Genomic DNA, 19,999 nt, shown 5'->3' on the forward strand with positions numbered 1-19,999 from the left:
CCTTTAGAAGCTACAGGCTTGTGTGGAATTCAGGGACCTTTTTTACACAGCTCTTATTAACGTTGTAAAGGAACATTATTTTCAAGAAGGGCATCTGAATGGCTTCTGGACTTTTATAGGGATGCTGCAACAATAAGTGAAGCGTAAATACCTTTTTATTATAGTACATGTGGAGAGAGTCTTCCATTTCTAAGCCCTACACAGGCATTCCAGGACAGAGAAAACAAGGTGCAGAGCGATGCCAAGAGCAAGTCCCACAAGTAGTCTGGGACCTGGCTGTAAGGGATAGCTAAACTAAAGGCTGCAATTGGAAGACAAGAAAAACAAGCATCCTTGCTGATCTGAAAGATTACAGAAAGGCTTCAGATGATAGCACCAATGACACAAAAAAAAAAATCCAGCTGCACTCCAGGATCTTAAGCTGAGCGTAAAGATGCTGACAGTTCACCAAGAGTGCAGTGACCTAGCTGGCCAGTGTAAAAGAATAACGCGACCAGCAGCAGCAAGATCTGCAGAAAAGCACTTCTCATAGTGCATATGCTATCCACCAGGGACAAATGTTCCACCAGCCTGCAATCTGTGATACTGAGCCCTTCAGTCAGGTCGCAGTAATTTTGAGAGCTAGCATGTCCAGCACAGCTCCTTACAGACAAGTATCTTTATCCCATGGCCTGCTTTCCAGATGTGATGGGCTGTGCATACACTACTACAAAGAGGCTCAAATCTGGTTTTTTGGTTAGTAGTCTTCCCTACTACCACAGGAGAGGCTTTAATAAAGTATTTATAAGCTGATTTATAATGAAGGATATTTTTGGCAGAGAGCTTTACTGACCTGCAGTGCTAACAAAATATTACCCAGCTATAGAAAACAACACAAAATTCCATTTCATTTTTACCTTTGTACACTTGGTATAAATTGCTAACTTACTATAATCCTCAACTCTAATTCTTTCTTCATCCCTAAACATCAGGGACTTGGACAAAACCAGACCTATTTTCAAATGACATCTCGCTTTGATTTGGGAAAATTTCTATTGCCTCTTTTTGGATGCCTTTTATTGATGTGTAGCCCAACTGTCTCCCTGCAAAACCAAGAACAGACTAAAATGGATGTTAACATTCATACCCAGTCTAGATATCTCACTTGCCACAAAGTAATTATTACATTTGCTATGTATCTAAGATATAATTAACAGCACACGTGACTGGGAGAGATTCATTATATAAGTCAAATTCCAACACCTTTACTCACTTCAAATAGCACCTTGCTTTGAGAGTAATCACAGTGATTTCAATGGTATTACTTGCCAAATAGGATACTATTTAACAGGAGGCAGCGACCCAATGAGGTACATTTTATAGTAAACTTGCCCTTCACCTGCATTTGTAAACAGACTGTACACCCATCAGGATCTAGCATATATAAACAAACAAGTAAGTTACAGCGAGATTTGGATCTCTCAATGATAATGCACTATTTGCACAACACTTACATTTACTTTAACCATTGGAATATGAAGTCGATGGTATCATTATGGTCTGTACACAACCTTACTAGATAATGAAACTGCTGTTGGGGTTTCTGCTACCCTTATTTGAGAAAGATGCTGTAACCACAAAGTTCAGTATTGAGCTTCACTGATGATTCTGTTTGGGAATGACAAAAGAGCACTGACATACCATAGTGCCTTCTTACTCAAAGACAAGCTACAAACACTGACTGAAGAGACAGAAAAATTTCAGGCAAAGACCACTCCTGAGAGCAGCTGTAGTTACTGTACATGTGCTTTATGTGCCTGAAGAATCAATTAATTTGCAATTATTATAGAAAATAGTAGACAAAAATATGTAACATAGCTGCCTGTCTTCCTAACATACCATTAGTGTAACTGCTATGAAGTTAATGTCCAGAACTTACAGCCGTCTGCTTCTATGTGAAGCAGGTGGGTGCTCATTTCCACTTCACAAGTTACACGGTTAACCATTAAAAGGGAAACACAAACAGCATAGATAGATCACGAGCAAGAGATCTGGGAGACAGGAATTTATTTCCCTCCTTTGATGTTTTCTTGTGCTATCCAGAGAATCCATCAGTTTACACATCCCTCAGTCAGTTCCTCCGCTTATCAACAGTTACTTCAGTCACACACGTCGTATGGCTATCACAGGGCTTTTCAGTTTTTGCAAAAAGGGAAAATAGAGACATTCCCCTTGTATAGGTACACTTGTCTTCAACAACCTAAAGCAGCTGTGATGTTTACAAGCATATTTTGATTTTAACATATCAGGCATTAAACAAGCAGAAACACAAAAAAGATATAATAGGCCCCAATAAAACAAATGCATATTTGAAAGTTTTAAAGATCAGAAACATTAAACATGGAATTTGAAACAAAACTGAAACCACATATTGTGTACATTGCTACTGATATATCATCCTGCAGGTAAAAATAAGTCAGATAAATAGGTTATGCTCTGCTTACAAGATGCAGAGTCACAGCTGAATGTCACTAAATAGAAGGGGAAGAAAAGGTTTGGCTAATGCCTTTAATTGGTGCTCTTTGTAATGGAAAATCTGGACCTGAAGAAACAGCCTGAACAACTTGATCTCCCATTCAAATATTACTCTGTGTGAGTTTTTTCCATGGAAACTGGTAAAGCCACTCAGTCTGCAACTAAAACATCAAAACATAACTAAGAAAAAATACAAACTCTGATCTCATTGCTTCCATCTTGGTATTTCACTTCATGGCTTCTGTGTGGTATAGCAGTCTTTATTGTTTAACAAAAGCTGCAAACTTCTTGAGACAGCACTTATGCCTGTCTCCAAACTGCACACAGTATCACACATATTCAATTAGTTTCCTCAATAAATGAATAATTAAAGCTAGAAGCATTAGCATAGCAACAAGGTTTGAGAACTTTTACACCCCTTTTTGTTCACTTCCTTCTAAAAAGGAAAGGAACCAGTTCTTTTACAGTTTCACCCTAGGAGACTGCCACAGACTGTGGTGGACTAACACTTGATTTACACTGGCATGCACAAGCACTAACTATTTGTTCCAGGGCTCTGAAGCCTTATGTTAGAATATTTATGAATCTTCAACAAAGATTTTTTACTTAGCTAGCTTTCCTTTCACATAAATATCATCACAGTATTTTATCATCTATTTTAGGTAAGATCAGAAGAGTTGCTAGAGGATTTGCAAATTGGTCCACTAAGACTAGTATTTGGCCTCCATAATAAGGTAATGCCTAAATGTTTCCAAGGAATGCAGCAGGGATGTGTCAGCCATACCACACTGTGATGTTTTAATTCACGTAGACAGCACATCAACTTTTTAAGCGTTCCTTATCACTCAGGCAAGTACTTACAGGGTCAGAGGGACCACAGAAGTCTCTGAACACTTTTGGAGGCTCGGGTTGTATAATCTCCATTGCTATGCAAGGGCCCGAACACAACTCTGTAACCATCTCCTGGAAGAGAAAAAAGACAGAAACAAATCTGAGCTTCTTTGGGCATTAGCAAGGCTTGTATTGCTCCCCAAAACTAGATCCAAACATATCAGAACAGTAACAATTACAAAATATCAGTGCATTTAGGAAAGCAAAGACATGAAACAAAGATGTCATTAGTATTCACAACAAAAGAAATGTTTTCCATTTTGCTACTTGGTTTAGACGGTGGAGATTGAGGTAAATTGAATATTCAGCTTCAAGACAATATTGAATAGCATGCAACAGCATCCACAATACTTCAAATTCTTTTGTGGGTACATCCTTAATGATCTGGAACTGCATTTCAGAGAAGTATCCTGTAATTTATCAAGTTAGGCTGAATCAATGGAACACACTTTGTTGGATATAAGCCTGAAAAAAAATAATAATCACACTATGTTCAGCCAGTTCCACAGGCAGCAATGTTCCTTGCATTGCTCCCTACAGGGAGTACGGTACACAGCTTCTATTTTTTTCCAAACATACACCCATTTGATGGCTTTAAATCATCAAAATGTCTCTTGGGCTTTTCACGTATTTCTGCAGAAGCTGAAACACACAATCCAACAGAACAGAACTGAAAGGGGCCTGCAGCAGAACCTGTTAGGGGAAGGGTCCTTGATCTGGTATCATTCTTGTGATGTACTGTTACCAGAATCTCAGTTACATTGAAATCATCTGATTCCCTGGAGCCTCCTGGAGAGTAGACAGACATGGTGAGTTCTGAGTGGGTGATGAAGACAGGTCTTAGTTTTCATAGGCTTAAATTAAGTCTTGGGTGTTAGTGCCAATTTGGAGTTTGTTAACTAGAGGTTTCACAAGCAGAAAGAATGTATTTTGATGTTCTAGTTTGACTTAATTTTTTAAAACATGCCCTTGTAACTGCATACTTGTCCAGAAATTTGGGCAGACAAGTTTTAAACAAATCAGGACAATTAAAAAAAAATCAAAACCAATGAGGAAAGGGGAAAGGAGGAAACATTCACAGGAAATAAGGGAGGAAAGGACAAGCAAGTACTGCAATCACACCCACCAGCCACAGGCAGGGTCATGGAAGAGCCATGGCAAAGATAAGAGCACACAGAGTGGGCAAAAAAGCAGTAGGAAGAAACTAAATACTCAAAGGCTGCAAGTCAAGCAGTACTGTTCCAAAGAGTTGGTATCTTTCATAATGGATTTCATGCTAAGAACACGTGCTTAATCTCCCCACTCTGAAGTCAACGGGACAAAATTTTAGCCAAGTGCTTCCATCATCAGCCTGATCCTAGGAAACGTAGGTAGAAATATCCCTGAGAGGACCTGAAAAGAGTACAGACTAGTTTCATGCTCTACAACATGAATAAATATTTTAATTCCCAAAACTGTCTTATCACCAACAGATCCTCTGTTAAAAACAGGTCAAAGGACAATATATTTAATTTTGTTAAGAAACAGGAAATTGCCACAAAATCACTGATCAGTACAATTTAACTAAATTCTTTAATCTAAATAACTGTTAATAGGACAGTGGAGAAAAAAACCTAGGCTTTTACCTTAGTTGAATCAACTCAGTTCCTCCCTGCAAACTGTGGTTTTTTTTGTTCCTTCCTTCTCTGTTGGTTCTGCATCCACACCGACATCCCACCACCAGCAGCAAACTACGTGAGCAAAGTTACTCCTGACTCCTTCATTACAACACCAAGCTGAGGACTGAAGACCAGCAGTCATCAACTACAGCACAGAGGCACGTGAGACAAGCTTGGTCTACCTTACACAGCCTCATGAAGTCTGGAGCTGAATTCAAATAGCAGACACTGTTTGTCTGGTAAGACTCCCAGTTACAGCTAAATCAAATTTGCTTTAGCAAATAGTTTATTCATCAGATAACATGGCTTGTGGTCAACGAAAACCATTCCTGAAGCTGGATCAAGCTCAAGCATTTTTAATTAACAAAGTGAATTCTGACCTGACCCAAAATAATCTTCCTCCTCTTTCTCCTCATTTTCTATTCTGGCTACAGTAGGAAATACAAAGCAAAACAGCACAAAACCTAATCAGCAGTATGCAAAACCCCACACAGGAGATACAAACAAAGCCAAAATTTTGGGCAATTGTTCAGCTTTCTCTGTTCACAGAGAAGTGCTTTATATACAATGTCAATCCTTTATCTGACTGACTGGGGGTAACCAGAGGAAATGGGAGTAGAGCTTTTGAAAAGGATTTCTGGATGCCAAGTATCTTCTACGCGGAGTTAATTTGGAATGATAAATGAAATTCAGATAAAAACAGAAGGTTCTGAGTCACAGACATAAGAGGTCAAATTCTTTCTTCAATATGCTATTTCACAACATACTTCTTCCTATTTGGCTTGCACTGACAATATCGATTGCAGTTCCCATATGTGCCTTCTCTGGATCCCTGTACCATCATGATTTGCTTTCCCATGTTTTCCTGTTTCACAGATATCCTGAGTGCAATTTCATTTCAACTGAGTACATCCAGCACATATGGCTTGCAGGACAGAGCCCTAGATTCTTGCTTTTCTTCAAATCCCATGTAAAATATATCTTTTTATTGACTTACTCTGTTTAAATGTCACTTTCTCTTCTGAGTAATTCTCCAATTAAATTATATAACTAAAATCTGCAATTTATTAGAAGGTCAGAGACTGTACAGAGGAGCTGCAGAAGATGGTAGAGAATTTCCAATTTAGTTCAAATTTTGTGGTACCACGGGATTCTTCGGGCTGTGAAATACTGGTCAGATATTACCATATTTGAATTCTGCCACGTACTTACAAGTCTGCCTATCTAATCTTCCTTTGGTTCTTGTCAAAGATGGTGTTATCAGAGGAGACTTTAAGAGTATTTCCCAATCTGAGAGTGAACTAACAATATTCCTAACCTATTTAAAGACAAATCTACAATCCCCGTTGAAACAATCATAAAGTGTGTGTGTGGGGAAATTAAATGTCAATATTAGTAACTGTCCAGAGTAATATTTGTAACTGCACAGAAAACTTTTAATAATTTAACCATTTAAGAATTAAGGCTAATTTGCGTAGTACATAACATGGCAGTGAAGTTAAACTCATTATTCGTAAAATGAACCAAAATCCTCTGACATAAGGTGATACAGAAATGTCAGCTTGTCTACTTGTATTCCTGTTGTTGTATCTGCAGTCAGGAAGTTTTATGTGAGAGTACCACAAGGCATAATAATATATAGAGTCTTAGACATCCACTGGGATTACAGCACATCTTTAACTTCTTAAATTTTCTGAAGATCCACAAAACTCAGATCAATAAACTTCAGAATAGCTGAAAATACCATTAGGAAAGCATTCAAATAGAGCAGCCCCATAGTAAACAAAATAATAAGTATATATTCCGGTCCAAGTCACTATAACAATATCAAATCAAACAAAGATACAGATGTGACACATTCCCATAGGTCTACTGCAATAAAATAACTTATCTGAGGAGGTTTTTTTTCACTCTGTTGTATTTTACAAATTCCTCGGCTGAACAATTTTCACAAAGGACTCTCCTTTCTTACAACATAGATAGCACAACTTTCAAGATGAGTTAGTTTATTTGAGAACAAGCTAAAACTGGTCAATATCAGGTTCCTAAAAGAAATTCTATCACAATCCCAAAAGAGGAAAGGTGAGACCACTTCCTCATTTAATCATGTTTTATTTTTAAAAAGATTCTTCCCAAACTTATGCTTACCACATATTCAGCGACGACACCTTTGTAAATCTCGTAAAATTCTTCCACATTTGCACGCTCCATGTTGAACTAAGAAAACAAAAGTGTTAGCCAGTCTGCCTTCAACAATAACAAAAAAGAGACAAACATCCCTTCTTAACCAGCAAATATTCAGAATACTCTTAAGTTTTACCAAGTAAAAGGAATGGCTTTACAGCTGCAACATGGCTTTAAGCTGTCAACAACTTAGCCAATGACGCCACAGGCAACATGGCACACAGTATCTTCTTCCACCTTAAATATAAATAGACAATGTAGTGTTGGCTGATGCCACTATGACATGCAAGAGGATCTGTTTGTTGCATACGAAAGGAGAGGGGCTACTCTTCATTTGTGGTCGGGATTTGAGTCAGAGGGGGATTTCAGATCTCGAGACTTTCACGAAAATTGAAGGGCAAGACTTAGAGGACTAAGGACTAGTCTTGGGAACAATCTCTGTGCCAACTTCCTTTAATTGCTAAAGGTGATCAGGGTGTCAAAATCTTTTAAGTATCTTTAAAAAATTTCCCCTAAATTCATACTAAACATATGTTTTAAAAATTAAGGAAGGATATTAACCATCATTTCCCTAATCTTAGCTAGTACAATTTGTAAAGATAACTCAAATTGCTCCAGGAGACAGATAACATTATCCCCCTTCTAACTATAGGGAAACAGATACAGAGAGGTAAGGTGTCCTGGCTCAAGGTCACCCAGTAACATGAAACAAATCAGCTGATCAATCAAATAATAAAACATAAATATCATGAGGACAATGTTGATCCCAAAACATTGCTACACAATCTGCATGAGGGTTTTATATTGCAAGAAGACACCTGTGCATTGCTGTGAAGAGCATATGGCACATCTCCAACTTCTGTTTATCAGAAAAACATACACAAAAGGAAACCTACCATCTGCAAAGCAGAGATCTGAAATCCTTCACTGATGATGGCTTTTATAATCTTTCCAGCTAGCCCTGAAGAAACACACAAAAGACAGTATTCAATTTTTAAAAGCACAATTTACAACTGGAAGGTTTTTATGCCAAGATACCACTTTTTTCCAAACAAAAAAAACCCCAGTATTTGTGTAATGCTGTGAGAGAAAGCAGAGAGCAGAGCTGAATTCACATCCTCCATGCTCTATCTAAAGTGACAGGTTGATGGTTTCAAATAACTAAATTCCATGCAGCTGTTAAAAAAGAATCTCTACCAAAAAAGGTAATTAGTGAAGCTTTTCGTTTTCTCACATCAACTGCAAAACACCTGGTTGCTGCAAGATCAAGATTTATATTTTTAAATGAAGTTCCATTGGCAATACTAATACTTAAACACTAATCAATTCAGCACAGGCTGCCTATTTTGATGGTTTTACACAGTGTTCACCAGTGTTGGTCGTACTTTAAGCTAGAAACAATGCAGGATGATAATAAATATTACCAATAAGCCAGCATGAAAGTTCATGTCTTCTATGGGAAAAAACACATTAGTGCAAAATAAGCTACTACTTCTAAGGTTTTAACTCACAAATATGTTATTGCTGATCTCACTGCTTGCTTTATTCTCTCCAGAATACTTCCTCAAAGACTAAATGACATCGTAAAACAAAACACTAAACTTCAGAGAACAAGAAGCACTGATTTTCCAATGAATGTATATATTCGATTTGCCTGTGCTTACAAGATCAGGTCATTTTGAAGATTACGTCAGCCAAGCACAGTACTTTGTGTGAGTGAATTTCATAGAATCACCATCTTTGTACAATGTAAATGCCTGTCCTCTAGTACAATTTGTGAGAAACTACAAATTTCTCAACATTTATTCAGAAGAGAGTTAACCACAGAAGAATACCCTGTAATGTATGACAATGGCAGGATTTGAATTCTGGTCACTAAATATTTTTATTAACTAGTCTTTAAATTGCAGAATTTTTTACCACTGCATAAATTTAGAAGATGAGAATAAAACAAAGCTAGCATCTACATTCTGGCATGCTCAAAACCTGAATTTCATACACAGTCTGCTAGTAACTGTGGCATAGGATTGGTGAGCTTCCTCCTGTATTAAAAGATCAGTGGAAGCTCTAAATAAATGAGACAGGTAATTGGAGGGCTTTCAAAATTGTATTTACAAGTGAAAATGAAAGACATTGTCCCTGAAGTATCCCCCACTGTATTTTCACATTAAGGTTTACATAGAAAAACTTTTGCCGTATAAAACAGTGCATACTTCTTCCAAAAACCTTCAAATTACTAAAGGGAAAACCTGATATTTTGGTACATACTCAGTCCATGCAGCTCTTTGAGCTTACAGAGCATAGAAACAAGCAAAGGCAGGTGCAGTTCCTGTCCCACTATACTGTTACAACATGGCTCACTAGAACTGATAAAATTTTCCTTATAATACTCACATGAAACTGAGAAAATATATTTCCCCCATTTTTCAAGATGTGAAAACATAATTGCAGCAGCAAAATGAAGGGACTTGAAAAGATTTGCCCAGAAAATGCAAGACCACATCAGAAAGAGAAACCAGACCTCTAGTTTCTTTTTGTCCACACTGCTGGAAGGGCTGAGCTGCTCAGATGCTTCCACACGCAGGTTCCAGTGAGGCAGCCAGCCTACAGCCTTGACTTCAGAGATGAATCGCCAGTTCATAAAGAGATTAAGTAACCGGCTGGGGATCATTCAGGAAATAAATAAATGAATAAATAATACCTGACAGAGCACAAACATTTTCTCATTCTCAATCTTCAGAGCCAATACTCCAGTCAATAGCCACTCACTGCTTCATCAGCAGCCAACAAAGATGAAGAAAGGGCAGCAGCAGACAAATGACAATCACTACTTGCAGGGACAGTGTCACCTTGGTATGAGAAAGCTGCTTTACATGACAGATCTCCATTTTACACTTCATCAGCCAAGAATGGGCCACTTGCATAGGCCTTCACAGCTGGCAAATATCTAATTAAAATACTCATCAGGTATCAGGTTCTGGGGTACTAAGGAGATCTACCTTTTAGAGAAGTTTTGTCTTTGGCAGTTTTATGAGCTGTAAGCAAAATCTGTTTTAGAGAAACAAAGGGGGACCCAAATATTCATCTTTCTGCGCTGTTTCTTTATAAAGTCATTAAGATTTTTCTTCTCTGTAGACAGGCTCCTTTAATGACAGAAATCAAAGTAGGAATGTATTTTGCATAAAGGTCTTTAATACAAGGTTTGTTTAATAATTAACTGTGATAAACTTATCGATTTTTCTCTACATTGTATTCCTGAGTTCATTCTCACTCATCAGAGCAATAGAGCACCTTGTTGCTCCAGACAGATTGCCCACGACTGCAATACCCAAAAGGCTTAACCAAAGGAATTATTGTCATCATTGTACACAGCCAGATGCCTTGCCAAAAAAATAAATCAAAGTGCCTTGAGGAAGAGGCATGAAATTACATTGATGTTTGCAAAGTAGGATGTCAGCTCCACTTCCCAGATGTGGGAATTGAGGAACAGGAGGACAAGAGAATTGCCAGTGGCAGCGCAGATCTACAAATCCAATTACTTGGCCTCCCTTGTCCCAGTTCAGGCAATACATGTATCACTTCTCCTAGGGACGCTTTCAAATTCTACCTGAACCAAAACAGAGACAAAAAGCATGGAGGTAATCTCCAAGCAACAGAAGACTGGAAGTGCGAGGCTCAGCTTGGGATCTGTTTCAGACTTTCAGCCAGTTGCATGACTGAATTGGGACATGTCCTCTCCTTCGTGGGCAGATAAGGCTGAGGAAAAGAAAAATTAATTAGATAGAGTGCTATTTCAGCAACTTTCAACAATTTGTTTTCAACTTAGAAATCCAGATCTGTAGTGGAAAAACAACTTTTTAAGGACCCTGCAAACAGGGCCAGTTCACGTTTAAAATGTGATTAAAGTAAGAACCCAAATCAAAGCTGCAGATTAGGCAGCAGTTATGGTAAATTTTGAGTCACAAAGTACAAAAGAATCACAAGCATTACTAAATACAACTGGGGGAATTTAATACTAATCCTAACAAATATGAGGGAGAGACAGCAAGCGAGCGAGCGAATAAGCATGCACACACTTTATGTTTCCTAGGCAGCATTATGTTACTACGCACCTAATACAGGACAAATAATCTTCCAACATATTTTAATCAGATAAAATGATAGGACACCAAGACTTCCTCAGTTACATTGATTTCCTACAATTTCTTGCTTTACAAAGCGCAGCATTTGAAAATTGTACTTCATTCAGAAACAAAAAGTAAGAGGGGAAGATAACAGACTAAAAATGTTACAACTGCAGAATTACAGATTGGAATAAAATAAGACAGCTCAGGAAAGTCACTTTTAACCTAACAGCACTTTAATTAAGGGGACGTAACAGCTGTGTTACTGTGGGACCTGCCAGTCCTAGCGCACTACGAACCACCAGCCCTGTGACTAGGGCTGTTACGTTCTCTTCCCTTTGTTCTTGGCCTGTTTCCCAATTTCAACGTTCTACCATTAAAAGCTTATTAGGCAAGACAGCAGACTGCCTTCAAAGCAAGTCAAGAACTAGCTTCCTCATCTCAACCTCTGTATGTCATTTTTGAAATATCATTCCAATAATTAAAAATAATTCCTCTGGAACAACAACTGTTTTTTGAAAGGAATACACAAACTGCCGTGACTGATCAGATCAATGATCCACCTAATCTAAAAACATATTTCTAGAAGTAACCAGTACGAGATGCGTAAAGCAGCATTTGCTATAAGTAGCAATTTCCTTTCACATCTATTTTTGACATTTTAAAAAACAATTTTGCTATACAGTATAATGCAATTATCTGGTTCCTTATTGCCAAGTGTTAAAGGTCCTGTCCCAAAACTCCAGAGAATCATGATCAGGCCTGACTCCAAGCAAAGTCCTTTTTGGATTCCAAAAGAAGAAGAAGTGGGACTCACAGCTGGGCTCTCCTGCAATGTATTTCTGGTAAAGTTCTCACTCATCTGTGATTCACATAACATTGCAAAATACAGTGCAGTAGGAAGCTGGCAGATGTCCTCCTCAAAAAGTGCACTTCCTCCTATCAGTTGGTCACCCTGAAGAACAAGGTTTATCTTTCTCTTTCAGATTTTCTACTTAGAAATTATGCAACTCTAGGCATCCTTGCTATGCAACATAAATACACCATTTCTAGACTCCCCAAAAGTTTGGCCATAGAGATAATCTGCAGCTATTGATCTCCCAGGCCTGCTGTGTACCATATAAAAAAGGATATCCAGCAATTTTTGTATTTGTACTCTGGAGCACCCAGAAGTGGAGCAACAGATGGACAGAAGGTGTCCTGAGCAATACACACTTGGCCACCAGAGACTAGAAGAGGAGCTCAAAAGCTGCCCAGCCTAACCATGAGGGAGAAAAAAGAAAAGTGGATGCAGAGAGAAGATAAAGAGGAACATGTAAGAAAATGATGAGAGAATATTGTTCATAGTCATAGAATCCCAAGATTTTTCCATCATTCCCCATTTCCCTCTAGGCATTGTATTACAGAACCTCAATAAGTTTGAAGGGCAGCTTTACAGATATTTGTGGAGAACTCTATCAACACTGCCGCACTGGTGAAAATCTTTATAAACAATATTCATTTGAAAATACTAAAGGGTAAAGACGAAAGATACCACCAGTGCTTTACTGGAGAATAAAAGTCAGCATTTTGCTAGCATAAGAAAAATTATGCATACAGACAGTAAATCTTTCAGGACCTTGAAATCAAAATGGATGAACAGTTGATGCAACTGAGAACATGAACCAACAGAAAGATTCAAAAGGTCGAAAGGTTCAAGGACTTAATCCCAGCTGCAACTTTCCAAACTGCTATGAACGAGGCAAGACCACACTTGTGGTCAGGGCAGGGCATTAAGACACAAAATGATGAAAATCTGTAGAAAGAAAAAATGTATTCTGAGAATTCTTGCATGGGAACATATGGGAAGAGTACACTTAATTTCAGATACAAAAAAGCATTCAGAAATTGAAGTCAAAGATCACAGCCAGGCTACAGAAAGTATCCAGCAATTTGGCTGTGCAGCGTGTGCCATTTGAGAAGGGAATTTGAGGAAGAAAGAAAGATCAATACCTCTGCAACAGTTATGCTGAACTCAAACTGATGGTTGTGTATCTACAAAATAACCCAGAAAGGTTTAGATTTCTGTCTTTCTTTGTTCTCATGTTAAGAGAAAAAATTTTAAAAGAAATACCCAGTTTGGATTTCCTTTTATTTTTCTTTCGAGATGTTATTATTTTGTACTCCCTTAGCACATCCACTCTGTTGTTTTTTTCGCTTCAGAAGATTATTGTCAATCACTCTGGCTCGGAGAGTGTTTCTATGGCTGTAATGATTTTCATTTACTTCTGCTTCTTTCTTGAGTGCGAACAAAACTAAACATGTTTCAGTTGAGGCTGTACCATTGGTTTATATGATGGCATTAGGTATCATAATTCCAACCATTCTTAGTTACTAATATTTCTTTCTTTTTTCTGGTTATCCTTTCTGAACACTGTGCATGAGACTTTTCATGAATGGTTACAGTTACAGAAAGGAAACAGTTAAAATTATGCGCTGTTGCGTTCATTAGCCCATAATTATAAACAATAGTTTTAATCTACGATTGCAATGTCAATTAACTTAACTCTGGAGATAAAACCCTCAGGAGATCACCTATAATCTGCTCCAGCCTGTACTAATTTTATAGTCCACTTCCTGTGGAAGCTTTGCCAACTCACTGTTGTAGATCAATAATATACTGTTAGCTCTGTCATATATTTTTGACCTGACAAAATACTATCATATATTCTTACATTCTGTGTCTTGGCTCTTTTCTGACCCAATACCTGCCTTTCTCCTTACACTCTGATTTAAAAAGGGCAGTAAGAGAAAAGATTTTAAGATACTTATCTTCTGCTCCAACATACAGTGAATGGCTGCATTTTTTTTTAATTTTTCTAAAATGTTCTCAAAAATTCCTGGTAACTAGGGTTCCATTACATCCCCAGATATCAGGCCAGTAATATACATTTAAGTTTTCCTTAATGTTAGATTGAATCTTCTTTCATCTAAATTAGTAAATATGCACAAATTTTCCAAATTTACATATAGAAAGCTGTGTAACTGCATCTTCTCCATTTCAGGCTAAATAGATGAAACCCTTCAAGTTTTCATCAAGTTTTCATTGGTTAAATCTCTTCTTTTTGCTCTCCATTGATTATGTTATTTTTGAAACAGAGTGCCCATAAATGACATGGTACACAAGTTGTTTTCTCACCACCACTCAGCAGAACTAGTTACTGAAAAATAAAGTGTGTCCAACATTGTGAACACTGATTATGCTTATGATAGATCACCACTCCAACCATTTCTCTACAGACTTTTCACTGATACCTTGCCAGTTCTTTTCTTCTCTATTTCATATCTGTGCATTTATTTTCCCCCCTCCATGGTAGTGCTATGCAGTTGTTTATATTCAGTTTCATTTTCTTCACATTGCTTAATTTCTGCAGTTTATCAGGAATGTTCTGAATTCTAATCATATCCTCTAAAACTGTAGTAGGTGCTTGGTACCATCTGCAAACACTATAAGCATGCTCTGTCCTTCCCCATCTGAGTCATTAGTGACAATATTGACAAGAACTGGCCTAAGGATGGGTGACAAGACTTCACTTGTAAAGCCCTTTTAATTTTACATGCTCACGTCCAGTTCAACATTCAGGAAACTTCTAAAGCTATGCAGATGCTTATGCTGCACAGACCTTAACATACAAATTACTCCACTAAAGGAAAATTTTGGTTTCCTAACAGCAAGGAACTGATATTCTGTATATATCTGTCTGGTACTCAAGTGAATTAGACTATCTGGCTCTGTTTTACCTTCCTTTATGGAAAGCATACTTAAAGAATTTAGAGATCAGCAAAGCATATTTTCCCTCAAAAAAGACAGGCTGTTAAATGTCCATCATATCATCACTATCTAAGTGGTTTAAGTGAAATTATAAAACCTTGATTCATCAGTTTCCTTGGTATGAAAGAAGTTACATTAAACTGAAATTCCCTGGACCATTCTTAGAATTAACTTTTCTCTAACCACTTAAGAATGAAAATCCCAAAATGCTGTAATAAACACTCATTCCTAATGTCTTTTTTTTTTTTTTCCTGCATGGAGGTGATTTTCAGCAACAGGAGCACCACTAATATAAGTCTACTGAATGCTATTGGGAAACACTCTTTCCAGTGGTAGAAGTTTCAGAAAGGATTGGCTGTGCCACTTGTTCTGTTTTTTTTCTCTGAAGTATACTTCCTCCTCTTCCTTCCAGTCTCAAACTGTCAGAAAGGATTTCCAGATTCAATACACCTCCCCCTCTACCTTAATCAATTCAAATGTATAATATATTTTTCATGCTTACATAGGCTTGGTTTCAAAAGCAAACATCTCAAGCAAGGAATATCCATCATCACAACTACAGCAAAGAACTTAAAGCACCTGTGGAAGTGGATGGACTACCGTTCTCATGAAAGCTAAATTTTTTTCTAAAAAACAGTGATAAAGCCGTAAAGTAGGTAGCTTTCATTTTAATCACCTTTCCTAACAAATATGTTCTCTGCCTGGGCAAATCTGTCTGCAAAAAACCCACCTGCATCGGAAAGCATAGTGCTTTACTAGGTAGTTTTCACATGATTGCAGCACCAAGATTGCCATATTGCATGTGGGAATATCCAGAGGTCACATCTCAAATGATCTACTGTACTTCTTAGAAGCATCTGCAAAGCTTTGTATTCATCCCACTTCTTTTTTCTCCTATTTCCAGATTCTATCTTCAGAGAGTTCCTTCCAGACTTTTAATTGTTAAGTGTATCAGTACTAGCACTGATGTCTCTTTGCGCTCAACTTTGTAGACAAGATACATAGAAAAGTTCCACCTATGATAAGGCAAAGTCCAGAGCCTCTGCACTTCACCTTTCTATCGTGCATACTTATCACAGACAGAAGATAGACTTTCAAATTACTTATGAGAAAGTTGTTTTCCTCATTTTTTCTCAAGTATGAGAAAACAGCATTCTGAAAAATTTGGTCTAAGTTTCCAGAAAATTAGAACAATAAGTTAATCAAACTTATGTCTAAAAAACCCAGGAAGAAAAAAAATTTCCAGAGTTTGTTTACAATTTTTAACAATCTTATCTAATGAATACAAATCATCTTGTTAAAAAACGATATAGATACCTATTCCTGAGAATTATGACAAATATGCACCTCTTCTACGCCATCCTCTTTTTATTTTCCAGCTTATTTCCTTTCCTAAGTACATATATGTAACTATCCTTAGCATGCTACAGAGATCAATTGGACATTTTTAAAGAGATGCCTTCTCTCCTTCAGAGTAACAAGTTGTGTCAGGAACAGCTTTTCAGTTGTTTGCAGTCAGACGTATAATCTACTAAAATGCCCTTCTCTCCCCAGTCTCTCTTGCAAAGTGATTTCATTCGAGATCCTACATAAGTAAGCCCTCTTTCTGCACCTGCTTAAGACTGAACTACTGTCCTTGGTATTCTTTTTGTCAAAGTGAGGTTTGTCCCTGGAGCAAGAAACTATTCTCTCAATTAAAAAAATCTCTAAGTCTTTGCATAAATAAGGAAATATGATTCTTATGGTTACCTGTCATGCATCATTTTGTTAATCAATATAAAGGTCTATGAATTTCTAAAGCAGCCCAGTTGGTATGAAGTTAAGATAGGAGTGCTCTTTAAGATTTATTATCCACTCAGAACACGTCTAAAGCCACACTTCCTCAGTACATCTTTTGCACTTGCAAAAAACCTATTCCTGCTCCTCTGGTTTTCTAAGAGACTTAAATTTTAGTTGAAGAATAAAGTGGAAGACAGCACTCTAACTTTTTTTTTAATTATTATTACAAAAGAGGGACAAGGGTTTAACTTAGCAGCAATGTTAGAACAAAACCTCAAGCTTAACACATACTAGGAGAACAAACCTGTCTGTGTAGCCAGTCTCTCATCTAGAAGCCCTCAAGACCATAAAGGTTTCCTTACCTTGAGGTAGGCCTTTCAGTTTGCATCAGGTCCAATGAATTCCTGACTAGCAGTTTTGCTTTTCAAGTTCGTGGCACAGTTCTAGCCCCATATTTGGTTTTGGCAAAACTCTTGACATCAGGAGAACCCATGTTTCAGTTTGGGGGTGCAGAAAAGGAGGGACAGGGTTTCACCTCTCAAGCTCTGTGCTGTAACCCAAGTACAAAATATGAAATATAACACACTTCTGACCTCAGCCTTTATAGCCTGATCATCACTATTTTCATAATCTTTTTCCCTGCTCTTTTTTAAAAGGAATTCAATAAAAGCCACATCAAAGAAACTTTAAACCAGTCATGAAATATCAAATTCTAATTCCTACAGCAAACATGACTAAATTGTTACACATAAATATATTAAAGTTAATCCTACCCAGTTATCTATAAGGTGTTATTTCTGCCAACAAAACAGTCGAGTCATAACTGTCCTCAGGGCATTAAACTGAAGTTCATCCATTTCAGTGAATCTACAATTTTGGCGTCTTGAGCACTACTGCTAATACCTGCAGATCTAATAAAATGAGGGGAATTACAAAAAGAGAATGTTTAAATGATTGCAACTGTGACCTTGCATCTGAGTTATCAGAAGCTCCATGCACAAGAAGCAAGCATGAACTTGCTTCAGCAGTTCATAAGTGAACTTCAGAACACAGATCCGCACTAAAACTCTCCAATTATTAAACCATAAGCCCTACAATCCTAATCAACACACTGAGGAGCTGTGCTTACTCATAACCATTCTCCTCGACTGAAAACTGGTCTCAGGAGAAGAGAAGAAGGAGGGTAAAAGACACTGAAAAGCGTGGCAGATTCTAGAGGCATCAAACCACATCACGTCTCCTCGACACACCTCTGGTCAGCACAAGTCTGCATGGAGTAGCATCAGGTTGCTTTTGCGTTCTTTCCAATAAAGAGGAATCGGACTGCACTTGCAAACCCTCTTCAGAGTTAAAATTCAACCACGCCACCACCGCCAGCTTTCCAGCCAGCCAGGGAAGTGCTTCATCTCCATCAGGAGCCGCTAGAGAATGAGCTAAAGCTCTCTAGTTCTGAGCAGTGGGCTACACTGGCTGCAGTGGCCTCCTCCACAGCTCTTTACCCATCTCTGATCCTCCACAGAAGAGGCTATGCTGACACCAGACTGACAAAATACTTATTGCCTTACTTCGTTAAGAGTCGTGTGTGATACACATTCCTAGAGGGCTAGCGATACCACCCCTCCAGCACTACCAGCACCCTTGACAGCTGAAGTTAAACGTCACCTAACTCCCCCGACACCCTTTATCAGGCCCCAGGGCTCCTCTGCAGCCTGGCAGGCACTTTTGGTACTCTGCCTTACAGGACTTATCAGGTGGGTGAGCGCTGCGCCAGGTCCTGCTGCAGGTGGCTGGGGCTGCGCTGCTGCGGCTGCCTAGCAACAGATGTTTCTGCATGCCCATCAGGAGAGGGTCAGCCAGGCCAGAGATAAAACCAACAGTGATTTTCCACTGCTTTGGTGCTGGATAGGAACACTATAAACTCCTCTACGGTAACCAAAGCCGGTTTCTAAGAAAGGACTCTGTCCGAGAATTAACCAGCGTAAACTAGAGACTAGATCCAGCCTTCTGACAGACAGGTAAGTTCGCTTCTTCCTAGTTTACAGTTGTGGTTAAAGCAAACCATCTTCCAGGATGGAAAAATCTTTGATTTTTCCTTCTAAGAATCAGTTATACAATGGACTCTAAAGGAAAAAGAGAGACTAGGAAAAAGACTGGAAAGCAAAATTCAAATTACGAATTCAGTCAAACGTCTCTGCAGAAATAAAAACTAAAGCTCCGTATAAGCTCAAGCATGTAAGTGAAACTACACATAATTGTACATGTGTAATGAGCAGATTATATTCATGGTAATTAGATAATCAAGTTCAAAGCCTCAGCAGCGCATAGGAAACTGCAAAGAGATTTATTTTTAGATACTCAATACTGAAAATTTGTGGAGCACAAATCAGATCTGTAATGCTTAAGAGGCTCTGCTGCTTTGACCCACATAAATTCCTCTCCATGCCTCCACCAAACCCCCTTCTCACACTGATGGCCACACAGGATTTCCTTTCCTCTCCAGCTGCCGTGTTTCCACTTACATCCTGCCCACCAGGAACAGCAGGGTATCCAGCCACAGCCAGAAGCACTGTTGCTGGGGGTAAGCAAGTTGCTTATTTTTAAGACCACGTGATCTCCTTCATGCAATTCTGCCCAAAAGGCAGCGCACTAGTTGCTACAGCACCTACTTCGACTGAGATACAGGAGATGTTGCTGGCATAACCCGAATGTCTCGGGTATCACTGACCACAGTTGCTAACAGCCGTTAAAAGGGAGATGAGATGAGCAGGGCCTCCCCACTCTGTCATGTATCTCTGAGACCAAATAGGTCAGCCCTTCCTTTCTCAAACTTTCTTCCTACAGATGCACAGTCCCATGGGACCAACCTTCTCTGCTGCCATATCTCTGCTCTCTAAACCCTAAAGCCGAGCTTCTCCCTTCTTGTCTGCCTATTTCAGACAAGCAGCTGGGAGTTCTCCTGAGCAGATTGTTTGGTCTCCTCAAACCCTTTCAGGATGCTATTCCCTAACTCCAAAAGAGTCTACAAGGGAAAGGAAGAA

At 38.4% G+C, this 19,999-nt stretch overlaps 1 protein-coding gene across 2 annotated transcripts in view; it reads right to left on the bottom strand.

Moving 5' to 3' along the window:
- Positions 1-19,999, bottom strand: part of NME7 (NME/NM23 family member 7) — a 91,777-nt gene that overhangs the window by 32,718 nt on the left and 39,060 nt on the right. For both annotated transcript variants that reach the window (XM_014947263.1, XM_014947264.1), the window contains exons 8-10: positions 8,144-8,208; positions 7,212-7,280; positions 3,376-3,477 (exon numbers count right to left, since the gene is read on the bottom strand). In XM_014947263.1, coding sequence (XP_014802749.1) covers positions 3,376-3,477; positions 7,212-7,280; positions 8,144-8,208 — 236 coding nt within the window. The remainder of the gene's footprint in view (positions 1-3,375; positions 3,478-7,211; positions 7,281-8,143; positions 8,209-19,999) is intronic.

This window comes from Calidris pugnax, unplaced genomic scaffold (assembly GCF_001431845.1).
Source record: "Calidris pugnax isolate Ruff unplaced genomic scaffold, ASM143184v1 scaffold95, whole genome shotgun sequence".
In the NCBI taxonomy this organism is placed as follows: domain Eukaryota; kingdom Metazoa; phylum Chordata; class Aves; order Charadriiformes; family Scolopacidae; genus Calidris; species Calidris pugnax.